We start from the raw sequence: 26,939 nt of genomic DNA on the forward strand, positions 1-26,939 counted from the left end.
CTTAGCCAGATTATTTTTTCTGGCAGTCCTTTTCTCAACCAAGCAATGCTCTTTCCCAAACTAAGGACAGTCAACCCATTCCAGAGAAGGGCCCTCCCAAAATACAGTTTGGACAGAGGCATAAATTCCTTGGACTTTTAACCTTACCATGTGAGTAATACGCACTGGCAGTCTTTCAGAAAGCTGTTTTGAAGACCAAAACAATTCTAAAGGAAAAGTGATAACCTTTGATCCAAAGATCATATCTTTGGCCCCCAAATTAAAAATGTAAGTTATATCCTAACAAACAGCCCACTGGAGGCAGTAAGTATTAGCAGATTGTATTGATAAATGAGTTTTTCTGTGTTTTTGTTTTTGGTGCAGTTAGCCATTGCTGGAAACAGGGCCCTTAGGAAAGTAGGTTTCCAAGTGTGGACTTCCAGTGGATGAACAGATCAATGGCAGAACTAGTGACAATTGTGATGTTCAGATTATTGTTATGAAGTTAACTGATAGAGCAGAGTACATGTAGTTCGTAAGTTTCTCAAGACAGATTACAGAAACTAACACTTAGTATTTTTGAGGGGGCGGCGAAAAGAGCACTTTTGTGTACCCTTCTGGTAGAGATGCAAATTGTTACATGCTTTAAGGAAGGCGGTTTGGCAATTTGTGTCAAAAGCCTTTTTAAACTGCATTTCTTTTGCCTTATTAAATTCAGGTTCTAAAAATTTATGCTAAGGGAGAAACAGAAAGTATATATGATGATTTAATTATGAAAAGTTTTATCTTGGCATTATGTATAGGAAACCAAAATGTTCAACAGTACAGGATGATCCAGTAAGCTTTTGTCTGTCTAGGCCGTATGCATCAGGACTTATCAGCCTTGACCATATTGACCTTGTGGTCAATATTGACCTTTTTTGTGGGGGTTGTTTTGTGCATTACAGGATGTTTAACACCATCCATGGCCTCTTTTCACTAGATACCTGTAGTACCCCTACCATCTTGATCTCTGTTGTGACAAACAGAATGTCTCTGGACATTATCAGATGTTCCCTGGCGGGTGGGGGGTGGGCATTGCCCCAGTTGAGAATGATTGATGTATATCAGGCAGAATTTCAAATAGTTTTAGATGAATATTTAACAAGGGAAAATGCTGATGACATTTTGTTAATTTTTTAAGTGTATGGTTACTTCAAAAGGGGAGAAAGAGACCAATAGACCATATTAGATGGAGTTCAGTTTTCATAATGGCAAGGGGTTGTTCTGATAGTGAAATGCAAAGCCGAAGTTCCCACCAGAGACCTCAGAGCAACCCATGAATAACATAGCTGCTCATAATATGCTCCCAGGATTCTGTCAGGTGCTAGAAGCTTCCTTTTTGGTTCCAATGGAATTTTTTTTTTAACTTTCATTTAACCCCCTCACCACTCCTACCCCATTTTTAAAAAATTTTTTTTAAACTTTTTTTTTTAACGTTTATTTATTTTTGAGACAGAGACAGAGCATGAATGGGGGAGGGTCAGAGAGAGAGGGAGACACAGAATCTGAAACAGGCTCCAGGCTCTGAGCGGTCAGCACAGAGCCCGATACGGGGCTCGAACTCACGGACCGCAAGATCATGACCTGAGCCGAAGTCGGCCGCTTAACCGACTGAGCCACCCAGGCGCCCCACTCCTACCCCATTTTTTTTTTTTAATTTTTTTCAACGTTTATTTATTTTTGGGACAGAGAGAGACAGAGCATGAACGGGGGAGGGGCAGAGAGAGAGGGAGACACAGAATCAGAAACAGGCTCCAGGCTCTGAGCCATCAGCTCAGAGCCTGACGCGGGGCTCGAACTCACGGACCGCGAGATCGTGACCTGGCTGAAGTCGGACGCTTAACCGACTGCGCCACCCAGGCGCCCCTCCTACCCCATTTTTAACCGTTCTCATGATTTGGCTTTTAATTTGTCTTTTTCCCCAGTGCAATAAATAATCTTTATGAACCGTCCTGAATTCACTCTTAGCCTGGGTCAATCAAAGGTCAGTTTCCAGCCTTCCTCAGATTGCCCAGGCTTTGGGTCAACATGCTATATGTCTCCTCAACAAGTTACTGGACACGTTACATTAAAAAAACAAAAACAAAAACAAAAACAAAACACTAGTGTGCAGAAATGCATGCATATTTTAAAAGTTGCTTCTTAGAGATAAATTTATGTATGATTAAAAAATTAAATACTTCTTTATTTTTAATATTTATTGTCCAAAATATTTCCTAAAAGTGAAAAATAAGTTATTTAAATCACAAATCCTAGGAAGAAATTGAATTGATTGCCAATATATTGGACATTCTTTAAATATATTAGCCATATTAGGAGGCAGAATATGTAAATTAAGTTGGTCCAGGTTAGGTGTTTTTGGAGGCCATTCAGATTTGGGGAAGATTGAGTTCTATTATTTCTCAGGCAGTTTGGAAACATATTATGTGTTTAAAAAAGGAAAAAGAAAACTGTATGATATCCCACCCTTGGTGTTCCAAAAGAACTCTCCTGCCATGCTAAATAAGGAATAAAATTCAAAATTTCAAGATTTGAAATTCATTCTCTGAAAATTATTTTAGTTCATGGGAAACCTACTCTTCAAACTAAATGTATATTCAAACTGAGTGTATTTTATCTTTCCCCTTGCACCACTCAGAAGGTATAGAAGCCTTTGAAGGGCTGAAAATCTGTAATGATTATAGCAGGAAGAGAAATGTTACTATGTGAAAGAGACTCTTCCTTGCATTTCTACATCTGTAGGAGGAAAAGTGGGTGGTGGTGGGGTGCCTGGGTAGCTCAGTCGGTTAAGCGTCTGACTTCAGCTTAGGTCATAATCTCATGGCTTGTTAGTTCTAGCCCCGCATCAGGTTCTGTGCAGATGGCTCAGAGCCTGGAGCCTGCTTCAGATTCCGTCTCCTTCTCTTTCTGCCTCTCCCCTGCTTGCTGTCTATCTCTCTTTCTCGCTCAAAAATAAATAATAACAAGAAAAAATTTTTTTTAAAAAGTGGGCAGTGGGCTCTGTTGGTCCCACACACCTTGACTGGCCCTTCTGGTTGAGAAATTGTAGTGCACTCACTTGTAGTGCATGAGAAAAACCAGAGAGATTTGGAGAAATTTGGAGGCATTGGGGAGTGGGGAGGGACAAAAAGGAGAGAGGAAGGAGTCATAGGTAGGGTGCAGGGTGAGAATCCAAGGTCTAGGACATATATGAGTAACACGTGGAGGTTTTGCAATGGACATTTTAAATGTTTAATTTTTAGTAGCTTACCCATGCAAGGATATACCAGCGATGGTACTCAAAATACTTCGCAGACTTTCAGGACAGGCTTGAAACTGATCCTAGGCTTAACCAAGGGGGTGGGGGGTAAAACTACAGAAGAGCAGTTCAGGTGTAGTATCCCTTTAATGCAAGTTATCGTGACAGATGGCGACACACTCAAAAACCTTGTCTTAGGGACCCAACTTACCACAGTGGCCTGCAGCAAAAGGTGAGCAGAGTAGGAGACCATGAGAGGGACAGGAGAGGGCAATATTAGTGAGACGTCCTGCTGTCCGAATGTGCAACATAATCTGTCTTTAACAATCCATAGGAATATGAAAGTGGGGGTGCTCCATGTATGTGGGAGCCAGCTTGGAAGATTTTCTCAAAGGAGCCATCACAGTTCTAAATTATCCTTCATAAAGGCATGCCCACAAGAAAGGAAGCAGACAGAGTGAGCCCCACACTGGTGGGGCATGTAGGCATCAGAGATTTGAAAAGGGGCATGTCAGCTGACTGAGCAATTCCAGTGAGAGGAGGGATAAAATAGGAACAGGAGAGAGGCCAAAACCAAAACGGGGCAGAAGAACTTCCAGCCCAAGAGGCACCTTCCAAACAAGGAAGCCTGGGATTCTAACCCAGATTCAGGGAGTATACTCATTCTAAATATGATTCAAACCATAAGCCTTTTTACAGTTTATCCATGGACGCAAGAGTTGTTGTCTCCAAAGAGGGCGCCGAAGATGCAGCCCTCATACCCAAAATATCCAAGGACAAAGAAAGCAAGGTCCCCGTTGTTGCAGGTGAAGCGCTACTAGGGCAATGGGGGAAGAGGTTACAATGGCGACTGTAAGACGCCAGTCGCAAACGGGGTTCCCAGTCTACCTGCCTCTCTGCCCAGCCAACTGCAAACTCTGTCTCCACATATGGCTCCCACACTAGCCAGCTCATACCATGTTCTGTCAGTCTCAGTGTTAGAAAACTCTTCTTTACTCTTAGGGAGCATGGCTGTCCGGAGTTTCTGCATACTGGGTCCATCTCATAAAATCAGAAGTCAGCTATCATTCTCAATTGTCCCTACTTCTCCTGTGACCCAGTTTTTCAGTCACTGGACTGAAGGTTCTGATTTAAAACACACACACACACACACACACACACACACACACACACACACAATCTGTTCCTAGGACAATAGTTCCCTGTAGTATTTCTTAGCCTCTGTGCACACGTGGCTTGTGAGTTTTCATGTTGGTGTGACCCCATCAGTGGATCTGGCTCCAACACTCAGCTGACCGAGGGGGAGTACGTGGCTGTTGTTTTCCTTGGTGTGGATGCCCTCCGTCTGGGGTGTGGTCAGGTTTGACTCTGGAGGGGCCTGCCTGCCCTTGTGGGGGCACCCAATTAACTGGAGTGGCTCCCAGGCTCCCCAAAATGGAGAACTTTTCTTTGTGGCTAACAGGAGTGTAGCTCAGTGATCTGGTCACAGGTTCCTCGTTTTGAAAAGCCTCATGTTAACTCCGTCGGAGCAGGCGGCACCTACCAGTACATACGCTCGGAAAAGGGGAGTGAACAGAGTTCTAAATCTGAGACAAATCGACATTTAGAGTAGAGCCCAAAGAAGAATGAACAAAGGAAAAAGCTGAAGGAAAAGGGTTTTGGAAGTAGAATTTTGAAAGTTTTTTGAGGAAGTTTTGGAAAGAAATCACTGTGGCCGAAAGCATTTTCCCTTGGGAGACAAGTCAGGAAGAGGAAGGAAAGAAGGCTGTTGGGCCTCTTAGGGGCCTGCTGATTAACTGAGGAGAGCAGTTTCTATAGACAGGCCAAGGCTGTGTGACTGGCAGACCCCTTGAACAAAGGGCTCCACCAAGTCTCGGGAAGGTTGACAGGAAATGGATCTAACAGCTCCCTCAGGAGCCAGCAGGGCAGGGCAGTTGTGTGTGTTTGTGTGTGTGTGTGTGTGTGTGTGTGTGTGTGTGTGTGTGTGTGTGTGTGATTAAAGGCTGCAAAGCATAACCCTTTCCGATGAGCTACCTTCAAAACCCTGTGAAGTAGCTAAAATCTGCTCTACACACACCAGCGAACAGAAGAGTTACTACTTCCATATTTTTCTTCTTTTTTTCAAATGCTTTGTACGTGGTGTAGTTTGATGTCCATGTAGCTAGGGGCAATGTGCTTAGAATTATTTTACAGGCGAAAAACAGTTCAAAAAGTTTCCAGGTGATGACAGATGTATCATAATGGATGTGTTGTGTTGGCTTCGAAGTAGAATATTCCATTTGCTTATATGATTTCTTGACAAGCAAAGAGCTTTCTGGCTTTCAATGTAGTCCTATTAATTTAGTCAGATCTCAAATTCTTAATGATCCCTGTTAATATTGGGAACCGCTAATGTAGGTAAATCGAAAATAATTGTTACAATTTTGTGTAGCAAAGTTTGTTCGTTTGTGTCAGAGGTGAGGTTGGGAGAGAAGAATTCTACAGAAGTTGAAATCGCAAGTAAATAATTTTATTTTATGTTTGTATGTTTTAAAGTTTATTTATTTTGAGAGAAAGAGAGAGAGAAAATAGGGGAGGGGCAAAGAGGAAGGGAGAGAGAACCCCTAACAGGTTCCACGCTGTCAGCGCCGTGCCTGACACGGGGCTCAAACTCATGAACTGTGAGATCGTGACTGAGCTGATCGTGACAGAGTTGCACGCTTAACTGACTGAGCCACCCTGGCGCCCCGCACGTAAACAATTTTAAAGAATGTAAATTCAGTTTCACTGAATAATACAAACTCAATTTAAATAATATGAAAGAAGCCAACGTGTCAACAGTGAGGCAGGGAGGCACTCTCAGTGGGAGAGCATGGGGGACGCAGACGCAGGTGGGAGGCTCGCAGAGGCAGTGCCATAGTGGGCTGTGCGTGGGCTTTGGAACTGTTCGTGCTCTGGTTCTGACACTCGGTAGGCAAGTACGCATGAGATCTCCCATCTGCAAAATGGAAAAGAATACCTACCTCACGGAACGCTTGTGCATATTCCGTGGGAAATATTCTGGTCCGTGATGCTCAAAACATGTTACCTTTTTCCATTTGCTAAAACCAAAGTTCTTTCAGCTTTTTGGGAACAGAGACTAGAAGAGAAATTTGTCTTAGGGACTTTTTACAGAGGTCTTTAAAAACCATGGCATCGTGTTATTCTTGGCCAAGGATAATTTAAGGTAGTGAAAAATAGGTCAGAGGACATTAAATTAATGTATTTGTATTAGAAACAATGACCCATGGTTATACTGCTCTTTTAGAAGTTATTTAGGACATTTTGCATGCTAAGCAGCATGAATGCAGTTTTCGAATTACTGGCGGCCTCCACATTAGTAAAATGGGCTTTTTCCTTGTGCGTTATTGATATTAAAATGCATTTCTCTTTGTTCTTGAGTAGTAACCCACTTCCATTCTTAATTTTGTTCTGCACAGGCTAATATTAGTGCTAATTTATCACGTTTGGGCTCTCAGTAGTGGGGCACGACTCTTTGAATGTGTCTAGACATGGCCTAAAGACACATTGACCATGGGGAAAAGCTGGCATAATAAGTTTATTCTGGTTATTGTCCAGAATATTTATCCATCCCTCCCAGAAATACCAGCATCCTGTTCTCTTCCTTTTCTACCCCCTAACCTCCCCCTTCCCAGACCCTTGCTTTTATACTGTCATTGCTGTGATAAGAGACTTTTTCCTAACAAAAATAGAAGATACCATAAAATGCAATTCCTGGCCTGTCATTGCAGTTCCTTAACACACGCGTTCAGTGTGTTGCAGAAATTTGGTCTGGGCTTCTCAGATCAAATAGAATTATCCTTTATTCAGAGGGCTGTCCCCCATGGACACTGTATGAGACTTGACGTTGTTTAGCATTTGGAATCATTCTTTTCTCTTGAATTGGGAGTAAGAATCAGCAGAAACTGCTGTGCTGTGGCAGTCCCAACCTAATTCCACAGAGTCCGTCTATGGGGATAGTATTTTTGGTAGTTGGGAAGTATTACATAGGGAATACTGCATACCAATTAGTTGTATTAAAATATATATTACGCACAGCTTTGTACTCGGCTCAAAAAGTTTCCTTGACAACATCATTTAACTTCTTACTGTTCTTTTCATGTTGCTAGTATAAATATCTAATATGTTTTTGTTCAAAACATCAACTAGGCTTCAGTGTAATCTTTATTAATACAGATTTGTTATTACAAGAAGACTGCTGAGTTATGATAATTTGCACAGCAGGAACAATAAAATATCCTCTGTCTTCTTGGTTCTATCCCAGAATGCTTGGCTTCTCTGTTCTTTCAGAGCACACCAAAACCTTCCATGATACCCTTTACAATCATAATGAAATCTCAGAAGCATTCTTATAAGCAAAAGCCGTGTGTTTTCAAAGGTAAACAAAATGGGAAGGCCCAAAATTGCAAATAGATTCAAAAAGTCACAGATAAGTTACAAATGTCCTCTTTTAATGCCTTTAATTCTCTCTGTTCATGTAGCCCGAACTCCCCACTTCCTGCGGATTCAGAACGTGGAAGTCAATGCCGGCCAGTTTGCCACCTTCCAGTGCAGTGCCATCGGCCGGACTGTGGCGGGCGACAGGCTCTGGTTGCAGGTATGGTAACTCTCTGTCTCCTCCAGAGGCAGGAGTACACGCCCCCTGGGAAGGGGCCCGGGGGTCCGGGTCAGTGTCACGTTGCTGATAGAAGGTTGATGCCCTGAGTTGTCTCTGTTCCTTTCCTTCTTTATTAATAAGTTATCAGATTACTAAGAATTCTAGATAAACGAACTTCTTCGCAGACCTTTAAACATTTTTCTGTATTTTTTCCCTTCGCTTCTGCTTAGCCATCTTGCTTTGAAGATCTGGTTGTCAAAGTACTTTCAGAGCAGGATATTAAAGTACCAGATATAGAGCTCTTCCCTACCCTTCCTCTGGAGAGATACCCAGAGCATCGCTTACATGTGCGAGTGCACACACACGCTTGTAGGCCTTTTTATAATTTGAATTTCCACAAGGGGAAAAGCCTCAGCTTAGAAATTAACAACATATCTTCTACTTTTAAGTGTTTAAGCATACGTTTTTAGCGTAGTCATAACTTGTGTGTCTTGTTTTCCAATCCTTCAAATTCCCCCATACATATTTTGCGTGGCAGATAGTTTCATGGATTTGTCCACGGTCGTGGGAATTCTGAGAGAATGCGTGGGATTAAGTGACTTGTCCCCTCTAACCAGAATGCCACCCGCTTCTTTAGGCTCTGAGTTTGATTCCCTTAACCTGTGGCATTCTCCAATTTCATTCTTGTTTCTTCCTTTTATGCACTGATCTGCAGGATGCTCACTCTTTACCGGGACTAGTGTTGATTCCCGCCCACCCCTCTTTCCTTATGGATCCTGTAGTTGACTTTGTTTTGGTTTGATTAATTATATACTTATTTTAGTTTGCTGCTGAGCTAACTTCATGATTTAACCCCTTTGTGTATCTGTTCCATTCCATCATGGCTTCCACTTCACGCATGCCGACCTTTCCTCTGTGCATATGACCTCTCCTCCTCTCTTCCCTCTTCGTCAGTGTCACAGTGACTGTGCCATGTCACATTTGCATGACACTCTATAACTTTGAAATCCCTCTTACCTTTTTGTCATCACAAGTGAAATAAATGGTCGTTTTTATTCCTCCACTTCTGGGGAAGATGGAAGATGGCCAAATGTCCTCTCCCCGTATTCAACAACATGGTGACAACTGGGGAATACGTTCTGGAGGATTCTTCAATAGTCTTGGACCCTCTGCATGATTCCTCACCCTTCTACCTTGATGTCATTGTTTTCTCATCTGCTACTCTCCCTGCGAGAACATCCCTGGCCAGGAAGGAGGAATGTAAGCAGAGGACTGAGATTGCATGCACCAAATTCATCTTTACCATTTTCTTCTCTCTAAAAGTTTGTACTCGTTACTGTAAGAGATGTTGCAGCCCATGAGAACTGTGCTCAACCCTGATCGTCAGTATTTGACTTTGCTTCTTCCTTTATATCCCACTTCCCAGTTCTTTTAGAATCTTGATGTGAGAGACTGCAAATTATTTTTCTTAGTTAGCGGTTGTTTGGTATTTAACTCCATCAAGATGGTCTGTGTATGGTAATTGATGAGACAGACATTTTTAATTGGCATTTTCCACAATGCATTAGCTGCCTCCTAAAAATGACACTATCCTGTCATCTTTGATTAATCTCTAGAAATCTTAATTTTTCATGGAAAATAGTTTGGGGCTCCTGATATTTGTGTTAATGTTACTTCAGAGAACACAATATAAAATCTAAGCTTTGGCCTCAACAGAGTCTTAGATATTCCTAAGAATTTACAGGCACATTGAGGATACAATTTACTTTTTTTGTTTTTGCAAATGTCCTGGGTTTGGGATGCCCTTGGTTCAACTTCAGCATTGCCTTGGGCATTGGGGATCTGTAACTACTTTCTTCTACAGAGTGGGAGACTTTTTAAAAGAGAATCTGTCACATAATAGGGAGAGAGCTAGCTGTTGTTTTGAAAAACAGGTCTAAATGCAGCGTCTGAGCCCTCACTCCATGAGAGTCACATAGGGAGTTTTTAAAAACTTCCTGATCTACATCAGGATTCTGATTTAATTGGTCTGCGGTAGGGCCCTGCATTTGGGGCTCCCCAGGTGATTCCAGTGTGTGCCCGGGGTTGACGATCACCAGTCTGAAGCAAAGCGCAACACATGTTCCAAATCAGGAAAGAAAAAGCCAAAACCTAATGTTGTATAACTGGTATCTGTATTCAGTCGCCTCGATCTGACTGTCTTGTTGAATTTCCCATGTCCCCAGACTCTTGTTTTTGTTCTATTAAATTTGATCATTAGTGTTGATAAATTGTTTTTACAATCCATCCACTAATGCCTTCCATCATCTGTTACCCAGTCTTTCCTTGCCCTTCTTGGCATCGGTGACCACCTGTTGCCCTGCGGCTTTCCACATGGTCATGCCCTAAAGGGCATGATGCACACAGGTGTTGTGACTTTGAAATTCTCAGTGAATCTTAGTCTCTCCTGGACACGGCATGCTATTTGGTTTGTGAATCTTTGTGATGTGAGAATAATTTTACTGCTGAATGATTTATTTCCTCTGGTTGCATAGGCATCTTGTAGGGAGGTGTTTACTTTATTAATAACTGAGGAAATAAGACCAGTGTCCTTCACTTGCAAGAATGGTTTCTATTAAACTGTATTTGTGTAGCGTGGCTTCCAGCAGTAAGGAGGATTTACAGCATGTGATGGTTTCACGGAGCCCTCCTGCCCTCCTATTGCCCATGCCCTGGCCTTTGCCTCGGGTCTTTCAGTAGAAATCGTGGGGAGAAGCAAACCTGGAATCATGGACCAGGTCTTTCTAGTCTAGAGGTACGAATATAGGCATGTCTTCATTACCCCATTGCTATAACAGTTTCAAAAATGCTTGTCTGCATACAAAGTCACTCACATCCTCAAAGAAACGCTGAGATCCAGGCAGAAAAATGAATGAGAAAAATATTTTTAGCTCTTTTTTCCTGTAATTTGAATCTTCTCAATGGTAAGTCAAGGTTTTGAACTGAATAATACATTTTTCACTGGGGAACATTGATATTTTGGAGTATAATCATTTGTAATAATTTGGTTTACTTGTATTACCATATTTTGAGTTCTACCACAGGCATTTGCATAGAATTTCATCCCTGTATCCCATGGTCTTCGACTTCTTTTATAGATGGGTTTGGGGTACAGGATTGTGCAGGGTCACCAAAGTAAGTGGCATAGCTGGGGCTACTACCTCTGTTTCTTTTACCTCACCACTGCTTGATTCCACCATCCTATGCCATCTTCCCATATCCCAGTGCTAGGTGAATAGGTAATATGTACTTAGCACCCTGTTGGAAGAATTTGGATGTGACTGACCTTGCATGATTAACATCAAGGAGCCACCGTGACCTCCCCCCCGCCCAAAATGCATATGTATTACATGTCCATATCGATCCACCTCTATGAAAAATGGCCAGTGGCTTGATTGTTTAAAATACAGATTAAATATGATCACTGTCAGAGCCTTTCACAAAAACACGGTACACATAAATCTGATGATGACACTAATGAAGAAATGTTTATGATTAACAGATGTGTCCCATCTGCTTACATTTTCTCCCATCTCAACTGTGGGCTACAGGTTATTGTCATCATAGAATTGGGTGTTCTAGAATACAGAATAGCAAAGTAAAGCACAGTTCACAAGCATCAATTAGTATAGAAGCAAAAGACTTCCTACTTTCCAGACAATGAACAGTAGGAAGACCGCATCTACAAAACTGTTTTTGTTTTTTTTTTTTGTAGTTCAAAAGTGATGTGCAGTGCATTTGTCGAAGATGCTTGCTATATGCTATCAGATACAGCAATCTATGCATACAGCAGGGACTGTAACTGTGGGAGATACTCAGATGAAATGTATGTGTAAAATCATTCAAGCACCCAAACACGACAGTATTGCCCGTTACTATCAACATTCTGATCACTGCGGAGCCTACCATTTGAACATATCGTGGAGTATATGTAGATATAGAATACAGAGAAGAGAAAATGGGATTTTATATGTTCTTTTTTTAAGTTTATTTATTTATTTAGAGAGAGCGAGAGCACGCGTGCACAAGCAGGGGAGGGGCAGAGAAAGAGGGGGACAGAGAATAGCAAGCAGGGTCTGACAGCAGGGAGCCCAACTTGAGCCGTGAGATCATGACCTGAGCTGAAATCAAGAGCTTGCTGCTCAACCAAATGAGCCACCCAGGTGCCCCTAGATGTTCTTTTGTTTTACTTACATGTTATGCTGACAGGCAATTTCTGACATACGTGTTTTTTATGTAGTCCTAAAAAAACCCTTATGATTGTATGATTGTATTAAGATTACTGTTGTTCTTTCTTAAGTATTTTATTTTAATTGATTTTTCTTTATTTTCTTTATTTATTTTGAGAGAGAAAAGAGAGTGGCATGGGGGAGGGACAGAGAGAGAGAGAGAGAGAGAGAGAGAGAGAGAGAGAGAGAGAGAATCCCAAGCAGGCTGTGCTCTGTCAGCATGAGCCCAGCATGGGTCTCAGTCTCAGGAACTGTGAGATCATAACCTGAGCCGAAATCAGGGGTCTGATTAACCGACTGAGCCACCCAGATGCCCCTTAGATATTTAAATTTTTATTTTCCTACATAATACTGTTTCTCCTGAGATTAGTGTTTATAACCTTTTTTAAATTTTCAATAAATAAAGATGGTCACCAAGGCTAATACTGATGGTCACAAATGTGAAGATGGCTTGTGTACCTTCTTTTCTAGGGAACACAGACCACCTTGCCCTCTTCCCCTGAATCTCTGTAGTTTGGGCATTTTTGTAATTTTTGTTATTTAATTCATTTTTGATACATTATGGAGGCTCCTCCAAATTCCTTCCCCTTCTTACTCAGTGTCTTCGTTGGTTTGGGCTGTTGTAACAAACTACCACCGGCTGGGTGGTTTAACCAACAAACATTTCTCCCACGTCTAGAGACTAGAAGTCCAAGATTAGGGGACCATCATGGTAAAGTTTCAGTGAGGGCTGGCTCCCTGGTTTACAGACATCCTTCTTACTACATCCTCACATGTGGAGAGAAAGCTCTCAGCATCCCCTTTTCTGGACACCACTTCCATCATGGAGACTTCACTCTGATGACCTCATCCAAACCTAATCACTTCCCCGAGACCCCACCTCAATAGCATCACATTGGTGATTAGGTTTCAGCCTATGAATTTTGGAGAGACACAAATGTTTGGTCTGTAGCCTTTGGCTCCCACATCAAATTCAGAAGTGGGTGGGAAATGAAAGCAGTCCAGCCTCTAGGACAAATGGCAGAAATCAGGGAGGCAGTGTAGATGTCTTCTTAACAGTAGATAATATGGCAGCTCTGATCAAGCCAGGAACTGACATGTACACGTTAGGTGAATAGTCCCTGGCAAAGGAAACCTGGAAAATAATAATTTTCTGTCAACATATCTTAGGGGCCCCTATCCTTTTTCAGGAGCTTACTTTTTAGAATCACAGAATTACGTTAACATCAGAATGTGGAACAGTCTTCAAATTAAATTCCTTATTTTATAAATGAGAAAATGAAAACTCAGAAAAGGTAGGAAACTTTACCACTATCATATATTAGGTATTTATTATGGTGTGTATTAAATACAATTTCACTTGCTGGTAAAGGTCAATTATAAACCTAAAAATATTTACAAATTAGTAAGTTTCATCATGTGGACATTTTTCTTCATTGAGTACTTGTCTTTCTAATAATAGTGTTTTGCTTTGTTTTGTTTTAACCAAATATGTTCAGGTTAACTGTGAAAAATATCTGTGTTAACTTCGGGACCATCATAGTGCAACATAATTGAGTTTTACTTTTTTAGCACATAGAACTTAGTGTTTGTTAGAAGTAAGGCACCAGAATAACATTTTTAAATGATTTCATAAAATAACATCTGTTCGGGGGTGCATAGGTGGGTCAGTTGGTTAAGCATCCAACCCTTGATTTTGGCTCAGGTCATGATGTCACAGTTTGGGATCAAGCCCTGCGTCAGGCTCTGTGCTGACAATGCGGACCCTGCTTGGGACTCTCTGTCTCCCTCTCTCTCTCTGCCCCTTCCACTTCTCCCTCTCTCTCTCTCAAAATAAGTAAACATTAAAAAAAACACAAAAATACGAGTTTTAAAAAAACACACATCTGTTCGTAGAAATATAAAAGGAAATTGGATGGTGTTACTATGATGTACTATATTAAAAACATCGGTTGCAAGGTAGCACCTAGAATTGTACCTATCATGTAACAAATGCTCAGTAGAAACCTGCTCATGGCACTTGGCTTACTGACTGCCTGAGCAAATCATGTGTCTCCTCCAGGTGAGTCTAAGAGATCCATCGTTGGACCAGCAAAACAGGCACAAAAAACAGGCGCAAAATCGTTCTGAGATGCTTGTTATATGGGAATGATTCATCTCCAAGGGATGGTTTTGAAAAGAGAAGGGACATATAGAACCTAGTAGTGTCCCTTTTGCTGATTTTTCAGAGTATGCTTCAATTATCTTGCAGCGTTAGAGTAATTTTGGAAACAAATGTGGTTAATATATCATCTTTCCTAAACCTTCATTTCTTATACGTTTCCCCTAGGTGTTTTTTTATTCTGTTGTAAAATTTTGTTTTCTGATTCACCCCTTAGGAAAAAAAATCCTTGTCCCAAGACCTTAGTTAAAGGTAATAGAAATATACCTCTCAAGGATAATGTGTTTGAGCCCTCACTGTGACAATAGAGCTGTGTCATAGAAATTGATGGATGAACCCACCGCCCTCTTTTCTTTCTTTGTTTCCTTCTTTTTTCTTTTTTTGGTGTGGAATGTAATTCAGTGTGAGCTCTAAGTTTGGGAAGACTTAATTTCTAAAAATAATGTTCACTTAGGATTAAAATTTTTTTAGTTGTTGGCCTAGAGATTTTTTTTTTTTTTTGAGAGTTTGATACATAATTCCACTTAACTGGGTATGAGTTACCCAATTGTGAAAATAGTATTTTTCACCAGCTTAATAAATTTGTCACATTTTGCTCAGCTAGATTGTTAGACCTTTGGGTTTTGTTTGTTTGTTTTTGTTATTTTGTTTTGAGAAAAAAGAGAAAATCTAGATTTTTGTAATTTAAAATGGTTTTCAAGAGGATACGTCCTCTGACCTACTACAGAATTTGATTTGATAATGAATAAATTATAAACTATATTACTAGCATTTATATTACTGACTTCAACAGATGTGTTTGATTTTTTTTAATGTTTATTTATTTTTGAGAGAGAAAGAGAGAGAGAGACTGCAAGCAGGGAAAGGGCAGAGAGAAAGGGAGACACAGAATCCGAAGCAGACTACAGGCTCTGAGCTGTCAGCACAGAGCCTGACGCAGGGATTGAACTCACAGACTGCAAGCATCATGACCTGAGCCAAAGTCAGACACTTAACTGCATGAGCCACCCAGAGCCCCTCAATGGATGTGTTTGAAATAAAGGAATTACAACTCCATTTACTGAGTGAACATTGCTGTGTGCAAGTACTCTGCTAGGCTATGTACATGTACTTTTTTTCTCTGAACTGTTCCCTGGGAGCGCTCTCTTACATGCTCATAGAAGAAGAAACAGGATTGGGAAGTTGTAGTAATTTTTCCAGTAGCACATTGGTAGTAACAAGAGCTAGGATTTGAAACAGACCATCTAATTCCAGAATATACGTCTTTAACTATAATGTCTCTTGCATAGTACAAAGACCCAAACATTTCCTTGTGGATTCATAAACATCATGTGGTAATTCAAGTGATGGCTTTTATCAGAATTTACAATTAAAATTGTATTCATGTGTGTGGATGTGACCTTCGCTTTTGTGTTAGGGAATGTGTATGTTTGGTCAACCTTTCTTGGTGGCTTTTAGTTTCCTTTATAAATTGTGAGGGAAAAAATCAGAACTGTGTATCAGACCAATTTTGCTGTTATATATAAAAGCCATAAAATGATTTGAAAAGAAGTAAAATTATGGTTCCCTTGGCAAGCTTAACTTGGCTATTTTATACCATATATATTAAAGCATAAATTTCACATCACTTACCATCATAGAAAATAACAGGAATGCACAAAGATGACTATCTTCAGTTGCTATAGGAACCATTTGCTCCTTAAAACTTTGAGTGGTTGAAATTATATGCATTATTGTTTTAGTCAGTTGAATATCCATATATATATATATATATATATATATATATATAGTACAATACAGAACATTCAGCCTGAGACCACCAAAAACCTTCAAAGCATATGCCCTATGTTTTAATTTAGTGTGATTTGGGATTAGCTGAATTTAAAGGTAAAGGCTTATTTTACATTAAAACAGTATGACTTACCTAGATCGATTCCAGGAGGCATTAATTAATACATTTTATTTTGTGATATTACCCAACTCAATGAAAAGAGATGTAAACTGCTGTTGCCTCGAGAAGGATGCCCCAGAAAAAGCAGTTGGAGAGCTTTGTCTTCCACTGCAATCCAAAGGTCTCCGGGCCAGGATGGGAAGTTGTGCTTTGAAAACTGCAGGTCAGGATGGTTCAGTTTGGAGGGCAGAAGAGAAAGGCATCAGCTGGTCCCCTTAAGGATTGCTTACTTTGGACTCAAGAGCCATAAATCCCATGAAAGCAATTTTCTGTTGCTTTTCTCATATTCATCAAATGGGTCATTTGTTTCTCTTGCTTCTAAGAATCCACAGCTCTGTCATGAGAAGAGAAGACAGGAATGGCTGTGCTCCGGAATTTCTGTGATTGAGGGCTGAGAATACTAATGTCCTGCCTTTCTATCTCGTTTTATTGATCCAGGCCTTGGACTGAGGGTCCTGGAGAGTTTGGACACTATTAGGATCTCTAGTTTTTTCCTATTCTGTCTCTTTTGGAAGGAGTGGGAAACATGGAAATGTTTTACGTAGGAGGTTTGTACATCTGCCTTAGGTGGCCTTCTGGAAAGTCCTAGAAGATTCCAGTCTTGTAATCTGGAATCATGTACAGAGGCAAGAAAGAGAGGTTTCCTTAACTCCTTCCTTGAGATGGAAAGAAAATTTGGCAACTTTGGGTGGGCTTTGATTTGAAAAACTTCTTTCGGACTGTAGAAGGGAAACAGAACAGAGCATGCTGCATTTAGTCTAGTTGTGACTCAGTGTGAGACAAGACCACGACATCTCTGACGGGCACAGTGGCAGCCAGGCAGTTCCTACAGAGGGTGAACTTTGAAATCGTAGCGCAGATTGTTACTCTCTTCTGTCTCTCTCCTACTTATAAAACTGCCATCCTTCCTTCCCTTCATTCAAAAGAAAAGAGATTGGCTATTGTCCAAGCGTAATAAAATTGTCTGTCTCTGTTACAAGAAGTGGTGTCCACTAAACACAAAGGACAAGTGACTAATTAATGGAGTTTCTGTTTATTCTTAAGATTTGGAAACCCATGATTACTTTCCCTCAAGAAATGTATATTACACACTTTCCATGTGCTGGGCATATGCTCATTAGTTATGCAAATAGGCCAGCCTGACCTGGGTTATGGCTCCCCTTTGTCAAAGTGCATTTTCTCTTCTACTGTTGGTGGTACCTTGATCGTATAAATGGCTTGATGCATTTGCAGGAGGTGGATGGCATCTAGACAAAATAGTTCTACAGCACTGGAATATTTATAAGCCGGCAGCAAAATCATCTGTTTTCCTGGGGAAATAATCATGGTTAAACTAGTCGTTCAGAAATACAGAGAGATTATTTTCTAATTGCTTCTTTGAAGAAAAGTTTATTTTTACTTTTATTGTAGATATTGTGAATATGTATAGAGGTAGAGAGATAATGTAGGAAACTTAATACACTCAGCGTCCAGCTTCACCACCTAACAATAGGTGGCCAATTGCTGACTTTCTGTTTCCACCTGCTCCCCTTCTGATTGTTTTGAAGCAATCCCAGTCATTGTATCATTTAACTTGTAAATGTTTCTCTAAAACAGGGGCTGGCAAACATTTTCTGTAAAGGGCCAGATAGCAAATTTTGCCAGCCAGCCAGTCTTTGGTACAGCTGCTCAGCTCTGCTCTTGTAGCAGGAAGGCAACCACAGACAACACGTCCATGAACGAGGGTGGCTGTTTTCAGTGCAGCTCTCTGTGCAGACATTGGAATTTGCATTTCGTGTGATTTTCGTTGTCAGAAAATATTATTCTTGCTTTTGTGTTTTTAATCATTAAAAAATGTACAAACCATTCTTAGCTTTTAAGCTGTACAAAACAGGTAACAGGCTGGATTTAGCCTCAGACCCCTGCTCTTAAAGATAAGAGCCCTTAAAATAATAATGATAGACACCGAGTGTGCCCTGGAAAAACAGCCGGTGCTCAGATTTCCTTGACTGTCTTATAACCTTATTTCTTTTAGCAATCTGTTTGCATCGTGATAGCAGTATAGTTGACACTTTACAATGGCACGATGAGTCTCTTAAGTCCATTTTATCTTTAGGTTCTCCATCCATTTCCCTGTTTGTGATGGTAGTGGTTGTTGCTGAAACTGTGTTTGTCCTATACAGTTTCCCATATTTTGGGTTTTGCTTGCTGCCCTCTGGGAGTGACAGCTAATGTGTTCTTCAGTTGCGTTTCTTGCAAATTAGGTCCCTTTTTGTGATGTTATCAGCCAATGATGACCATTTCTACATTCATTAATTCATCAAGGGTTGCAGACTGGTTCTGTGATATCCTCCCTTCTTGGTTCAGTAGCTAGAACACTTCTAAAAAGAAAAGCTCTCCCATATCAAATATTTGGTTACCCTACTATGTAAATGATAAAGGGAAGATGGTATAAATGCTTGATATTTTGTCTTTTTCCAGCAAGCTTTCAAAAATAATGATGCAGTTCACTGGCATCACCAAAAAGTGACCAAGGGGGTTATTAGTAATATTGTTGCTGTCACCAACATCATGGGCATTGTCATCACCACCATTGTCGTCACTGTCATTGTCCTGAACTTATGGATTTAAACATATTCGATGTGTTCTGATCTATCTTACGTATTATCTTTATTGCTGCTCAAAGAAGTAGGGCTTACGCAGGGTAGGTGACCCCTGTTGTGGGCCATGTCAGATGGCTTTCTTACTTTCTGACAATATATTCCAGGCCTGTATTTTACATTTTCCACCTCGATGACCTAGAATTAGCTATTTCTCCAGGGATCCTTGGTTCTTGTTTACTGGGAACTGATCATTAGAAATTACAATCTGAGCATAAGAGGTACTCATTATCACACTCTTTTGTTTCTGGATCTTCGCATTGGGCTCCGCTTGGGTATATACATATGCACACATACATACACTTAAGAACATGTCCTGAGATCGTATTGACAATTTCAATTGAAATTCCAAACCATGAGGCTTTTAGCCTCCTTTATCTTGCATCTTTAGCTTCTTTCAGCTATGTTTTCAGAAAGAGTTGTGTACTGTACGGCATATTGATTGGGAAAAGTGATGTTCTTAGCCATCCATATTGAGGACTAGCCCCGTCTTTTAGATCATGAATGATGATGCAGGCCCTGCCGTCTTCCTCATATTACAGAGCCATTATTACAGCTTTAGAATTAAAAGTCAATCCCATGCCTTGCAAACCCAAACCTTGAAACTAACAGGAAATGTCAGTCAGTGTCACGCCTCTTAGTGTCCTGTGGCTGGGTTAATCCAGGCAACAGCTGGATATTTGACTTTAAGACTTGTAATTTCATTGGTTTCTAACTACTGCAGTTACTGTATATATCCTATATTATTTGGATGAACTTCTCTATAAAATTTAAGTAACATTATTGAAATATTACAAATATATAATGAAATGGACTACATCTATCAGAATGAGATGATAAATTTCCGTAATCAAATTTTTACTTGAAACTGACTATAAGACTATCACATGTTCGAAGAATATGCAGCTTTGGATATCTCCGTGTTACTTTGGCTATCCGTATATTTTTTTAGCCAATTGAAGTATACTTGTCGATGTATATTCATAGTATATGGTAATAAAAGTAAGAACTTACGGTTCTCCTATTCCAAATTGGTAAATATTTGGGTTAGCTTGGTTATGGCCTAGAAATCAAAGGTCAACAGTACCTTAGTTATTAAAATTAAAAAAAATGGGCTCCAGAAGGTAGAATTTTTGAGTTACTCAATTATTATTGGATTTAGATTACATAAAATGTTTTCAACACAATTATCCCGGGCCCTGCTGATAGTATTATGAACCCAGTGGTAAGAATTTCAGTCAGTATCATACAAATGAGCACATTTGCAAGTGGGATAATACAATTTTCCCTGTTGGATAAATGAAGGTGCATTTCATCCCCACATGTACGGCTAAGGAAGGGTGACTGGCCAGTATCTCTTCCAGGCTTGTGCACTCAGAACGCCTTCAGAATGCCTGGGATTGAATAATCTGATCCAAATGCTGCTAACGTCCCAGACCTCAATTTCTTTCAATCATTGCTCTGATTATGGCAAAACTATTTCCAAGAGACTTAATATGTATCTTTTTGATGGTAAATTACTGCTCATTTAGAAGTCCTACAGTGAGTCCCTTGCATAAAGAAGGTTGTAAGCCTAATTTAAAGGACTGTCAGTACTTTTTTTTCTGTAGCATGCTCAAATTGAAATACACGCAAGTTTAAAGATACTCTTGCTTTTATACAAAGCTGGATTTAACCCCCTAAGATCATTTCCTCTCAGACATGGCCATTATGGTTGTTTCATTAAGGTGACAAAAGATGGGTCGGCAATTTCCTTAATAACCCTGGACGTGTAGGTGCCAGGCTGTGCATTAGGTATGGGCCTTTGTTCCTGACAATCATGTCCAAGGTTCTCTTTCGCTACGAGCTCTAATATTCTACAGAGCAATCTGGATTCCCATCTTGGTGATGCCACATTGTCCTGCTGTAATGCTTTTGAGAACATGGAGGGCCAGTCCTTGGTAGGGCAGCCTCTTCCTAACTCGGGGAGAATTCAGAGAAAACTTCTGGCAAATTTTCTGTCTCTACCTAGTGTACATTTTCATCATTTCAGTCTGCCAGGATAGCAGAAAGTTTCCCATAGGCTCTGAGATGCTTAGGATTACCGGAGGTTGTGAACACATTGTCCTATCTGGCCATTCCTGTCACGGAGAAAGACACATGGGAAAAGGAATCCCATGCCTTTTTCTGTCACTCTATATCAGAGAAAAGAGGCCGTTATTCCCCATTCTTCCCTGTTTATTTCTGACCTGAGGAAGCGTATCCGAGGATCAAAAAGCATCTTAAAAATCAACTTTTCCAGTCACCCATTCAATGCCTAAGTCCCTTTGATATAGCCATCAACCGTCCCTTGGATGCACCAGGCATGGTTTTTGTGCTAGAGATATTATAGAATTAAGATCTCTGCCTCTGTGGGACTTGTATTGTAGCAGGGGGTGAAAACAATGATCTCTGCCTCTGTGGGACTTGTATTCTAGTAGGGGATGAAGATAGTGATCTCTGCCTCTGTAGGACTTATATTCTGGTGGGGGTAGGGGGAGACAATGATCCCTGCCACCATGGGACTTGTATTCTAGTAGGGAGAGATAGACAATGACCGTGATAAGTAAGCTATGTAGTATGTAAGAAAGTGCTCAGTAGCATTAATAGAAGCAGCTAGGCAGGACACAGGGCATCAGCCGTGCCATGCAGGAGAGGTTTCGGTTTTAAATCTGGGGCCCAGGTAGGCCTCCTTGGAAATGTACTTGAGCAGGACTAGAAGGAGATGAAGGTGTGGGCTAAGGGGATAAGTTGGGGAGGGCCTTCAGGAGGACCAAGGCAGAGAGACCTCAGGGGAGGAGCGCACCTGGGTGGGAAAGAGCACGGAGCCCGGTGTGGCTGGAGCCCAGGTATCCAGCAGACTTGTGGGGAGTCACAGCAGAGTGGTATCAGAGTGTGTGTGGGGGGGTGGGTAGGACTGGTTGTGTACATTCTTGGAGGTCACTGTTATTCCAAAATCTAAAATGGAAAGTTCTCCATATCTAATTTAGTAGCAAAACTTGCCCAGTTTTGTAATTTGCTTGCTGTTAAAACCTGACCTGAAACTTTAAAAAAAATTTTTTTTAACATTTATTTATTTTTGAGACCGAGAGAGACAGAGCATGAATGGGGGAGGTTCAGAGAGAGAGGGAGACACAGAATCCGAAACAGGCTCCAGGCTCTGAGCGGTCAGCACAGAGCCTGACGCGGGGCTTGAACTCACGGACCGCGAGATCATGACCTGAGCCGAAGTCAGACGCTTAACCGACTGAGCCACCTAGGCGCCCCTGACCTGAAACTTTTTAATGGTTTGTTTTTGGTCCTTATAGTCACATGTTTGATGAAGAAATATCAATGTCCCTGCAGCATCACATACGACTCTTCTGGGCATCACATAATATACAGTATAGAAACCTTTTTAAAATTAAAAATAAATATGGGGTGCCTGGGTGGCTCAGTCAGTTGAGCTCCAGACTTCAGCTCAGGTCATGATCTCACAGTTTGTGGGTTCGAGATCCGCATTGGGCTCTGTGCTGACAGCTCAGAGCCTGGAGTCTGCTTTGGATTCTGTGTCTCCTCCTCTCTCTGCCCCTCCCCCACTCGCCCTCTGTCTCTCTCAAAAAGAAATAAACATTAAAAAATGAAACAAATGAAAAACCTGAATTCTGGACCACATTTTACCCAAAGAGTTTCAGATAGGTCATAGAGCCCCATGGCCGTGACATTCCAAGGCAGTGCCTGCGTTGCACGTCCGGGCTTTCAATTTTGGAAGGCGGCTGTCCTCTTCCTCTTGGGTCCTCTGTTTCCAGGTGCTCACCAGCTCCTTACCTGTGGAGATAAGTGCTGTACCTTCCTCTGCGTAAGCCTGCTTCTCGTATGCTCCAGAAAACGGGGTGCCCAGAATGCTGTCTCCTGGGGGTGTCTCCTGGCACCGCCTCTCCAGACGCTTTATTTCTATTAATACGACTGAGAGCGGAATTAAGTTTGACAAAAATCTACTTCACAGTCTTCATATACATCGTACAGTGATAAAGGTGGTCCAAAATCACGTCTCTAATTACCCACTTGTAAAGTCAAGGATGTACAAGATTGGCTTACATTTATTTTGATTGATATTTATCTTGTTAATTTAAATTCATTGCTAGGCTTTGTAGATATCTTTTTCCTTTATCCCATTTTATTCATTCACGCGCTGGTTAGTTGTCACCTGTGCATGTGACAAAGATACCTGTGACTCTGTCAACGACATTAATAGACGTGTTGGAGGAGGAGTCAAGGATGTAACCCGTGCCAAGGCTCCAGAAACATGCTTCAGCACCCATGCTGACAAGCAGCCAAAGACTCCGGCCATTCACAGGCTTCTAGTCCATCCAGCCCTCTTGGCATCTGTCCCACATCGCTCTCCTCTTGTCTACAGAGATGTCACAGGCGATGCTGCCTGGTGCCTTGCCAACAGCTGTAAACACTCTGTCTTCCTCCTTTCTAACAACCTAAGAAATAGGATTTGACACTAACAAAGTGAAGGGTGAGCACTGTCTCGTCCTCCCCCCATCCCCGATATCTCAGGACATTCTCTCATGCCTCCTCCATCAACCCAGCTGTGAATTGCTTCTTCATGCATGTTATCAATCATTGAGCTAATATAGTACCTAAAGTTATGGTGGGACCTGACAGAGTTTTTTCAGCTTCAGGAAACAAGGAGACTGTTATTAAAATGTAAGTGTCAGAATTTCAAAGGAGACAAATAAATATCGTCCAAGAAGTGGGTCTTTCCTTCCTGTGTGAGTTACAACTCTTTCTCCAGTGTGGGCATTTGGTCTGCTCTCCTTTCTGTGCCTCTGCTGCCTCTGTCCCCGCCATCTTTGATCCTTTCTTCTGCTATGTGCCCTCTTTCTTCTGTCACCTCACCCAGCTTCTCTCCACTCCTTTATTTTTATTTTTATTTATTTTTAATTTTTTAATGTTTTTATTTATTTTTGAGACACAGAGAGACAGAGCATGAGCAGGGGAGGGGCAGAGAGAGAGGGAGACATAGAATCCGAAGCGGGCTCCAGGCTCTGAGCTGTCAGCCCAGAGCCCGACGCGGGGCTCGAACTCACGGACTGTGAGATCATGACCTGAGCTGAAGCTGGACAGTTAACCGACTGAGCCACCCAGGTGCCCCAACACTCCTTTATTTTTAAATGTTTATTTATTTTGAGAGAGAGAGAGAGAGAGAGAGAGAGAGAGAGAGAGGGAGCAGGGGAGGTGCAGAGAGAGAGGGAGAGAGAGAATCTCAAGCGGGCTCTGGGCCGTCAATGCAGAGCCTGCCGTGGGGCCCGATCTCATGAGCTGTGACCGAGATCTCATGACCTGAGCCGAAATCCAGAGTTGGACACTTAACCGACTGAGCTACCCAGGCACCCCTCTCTACTCTTTTTGACTGTCTGTGTTTACACTACAGCACCCCCCACCCCCCTTATTCACAGTTTCAGTTACCTGTAGTCAACCGTGGTCCAGAAACAGATGCTCCTCCTCCTGACATACACTGAGGTCAGTAGCAGCCTAATGCTGTGTCACATGCCCCTGTCACTCCCCTCCCCTCATCCCATCACGTGGGCATTTTGTCACCTCACAGCCTCACAAGAAGGGTGAGTACGGCACAACATTAGACCGTATTCATGTTTTTACTCCAGTATATTGCTATAATTGTTCTGTTATTAGTCGTTGTTAATCTCGTACTGTGCCTAATTTATAAGCCAGACTTTATTATGGGTGTGTATATATGTGTAGGGGAAAGGTAGTTTTACAGGGTTCAGCACCTACCCGGGTTTCCGGCCTGTGCTGGGTTCTTGGAACACAGCCCCTGGAGATGAGGGGGGATGACTGATTCCCACCGCCCCCCCCCCCCCGCTTCTCTCCCTTGTACATCTCACTTTTCCTTCTTTTTTACTCGTATTGTTTCCATCTTCACACCTTTGTTCTCCTATTGCTCCCCTGCCTCATTTAGGCTTTTGTGGTCTGTTTTCTGCTCATTTGGTTCACGTTACGTGATGCCTGGATATTTGCCAGACTTCAGGCAGCTGTTCCAGACATTTTCGCAGTGGAATTTTCTGCTTGTGTGAAATTACTGATGATGCCACAAATTTAAATGAGATGCATCAATCTGAGTGATTAATCTTAAAGATATTTAAATATTGCCATGCATCCCTAATTCTAAGTATACATTTTAGTAGTTCTACATGCTCTTCAGTTAAATTATCTTAAGCACACTTAATCTTATTTAGTCTGGTTTATTTGTTCCATTTTTAGAAATATCCACTTGTGGATATTGAAGATGTGAATTTCAAGGAATATCGTTGCCTTGTGGAAAGAGGTCAGTATACACTGCACCTCAGAATATTGCAGAGAATTTATCATTCTTGAAAATATTAAAAATGGGATTCATTTTAATTTTACAATGCTATCTAGGAAGAGAGTAACTGAATTTATACTGTGGAAGGCCTGCAGTACCACAAAAATAAATGTGATTTTTTTCTGAATATTTGATCTTTTACCCAAGATAAGCGGAGAGGTTTTTTTCCCCCCTACTTTATACTGTTTTGGAAATATTGTAAGCAAAGATCAGGGATTCAGGCCAGTTTTCTGTCCTGTTTGATCTGTTTGTAATATCTGAAAGGAGATAGAAAATAACTTGATTTTAGGAACCATTTGAACTCACTCTCATTAAAAAACAATTCTTGTAAATAGATATTAACTCTCTGTAAAGCCTTTCGTGTTATTTATAAAAAAAAAAAAAAAGCTTTAAATTTTTCATTCTCTTTAAACCTACAATTTTGGGAATAGAGATTGCCTAAACATCATTTATAATAGTGAAATATGTGAATAATTTAAATGTATAGTGATAAAGAAATATATAAATAAATAATAGCTATACCCATAAAGTGGGAAACATTAAAAGGCATGTTTTTGAAGCCGTCTAAGGGTGTAAAAAATTCTGTAGATATCACAGAGATAAACCACACACATATGACCACCATTTCATATTTTATTTAAATTAAAATAATGTGTCAGAAAAAGTAAACTAAAATACCCTGAAATATGTACAATATTTATCTTTAAGTGATTAGATTATCTATAGTTTTTAAATGTCTGTTTTTTTTAATATTTTGTATTTAAAAAAGTTTCTGTAGTAAGCATTAGGTTTTATTTTTATTTTTTTAAAGCTATCTTTAATTTTTTTTTAATATTTATTGTCAAAGTGGCTTACATACCACACCCAACAAGTGCCCTCCTCAGTGCCCATCACCCATTATCCCCTCTCCCCCCAAAATAGTTACAAATATTAGATTTTACAAATTCATTTCTCTTTTTATCATCTTTAAGAATATAATTTTTAGATCCCACATGAGTGAAATCATATGATATTTGTCTTTCTCTATCTGACTTATTTCACCTAGCATAATACCCTCTAGGTCTGTCCATGCTATTGCAAATGCCCTGCCCTTTTTTAATCGGATTGTTTGTTTCTTGTTGTTGCTGTTGAGTTAAAGCACTTCTTTACATATTCAAGATCTTAATCCCTATCTTATGTATGATTTGTAAATATTTTCTCCCATTCCATATTGTTTTAATCTCTTAATAGTGTCCTTTGATGTACAAAAGTTTTTTGTTTTTAATTTTGATACAGTCTAGTTCATTTTTCCTTTTGTTGCCTGTGATTTCGGTATTATATTTAAGAAATCTATTCTGAATCTAACATCATGAAGCTTCCCCCCCCCCATGTTTTCTAATAAGATACTTACAGTTTTAGATCTTAATTTTAAGTATTTGATCTATTTAATTTTTTTATGCAGGGAAAGATACCGGTCCAGCCTTAGTCTTTTGTCTTGTGGATACCCAGTTTTCCTAACACCAATTATTAAGAAAACTATTGTTTCCCCTTTGAGTGGTCTTGGCACCCTTGTTGAAAATCCACTGACTGTATGTGTATGGGTTTGTTTCTGGGCTCTCTATTTCATTGGTCTGTGTCTGTCCTTATGCCAGCGC

General features: G+C 40.7%; 1 protein-coding gene across 1 annotated transcript in view; it reads left to right on the forward strand.

Moving 5' to 3' along the window:
- The window catches only part of PTPRM (protein tyrosine phosphatase receptor type M), a 794,802-nt gene that overhangs the window by 342,242 nt on the left and 425,621 nt on the right, over window positions 1-26,939 (forward strand). Inside the window, 1 exon segment of the mRNA XM_032595357.1 lies at window positions 7,780-7,895. Coding sequence (XP_032451248.1) covers window positions 7,780-7,895 — 116 coding nt within the window.

The sequence above is a fragment of the Lynx canadensis genome, chromosome D3 (genome assembly GCF_007474595.2).
Source record: "Lynx canadensis isolate LIC74 chromosome D3, mLynCan4.pri.v2, whole genome shotgun sequence".
NCBI classification, from domain to species: Eukaryota; Metazoa; Chordata; class Mammalia; order Carnivora; family Felidae; genus Lynx; species Lynx canadensis.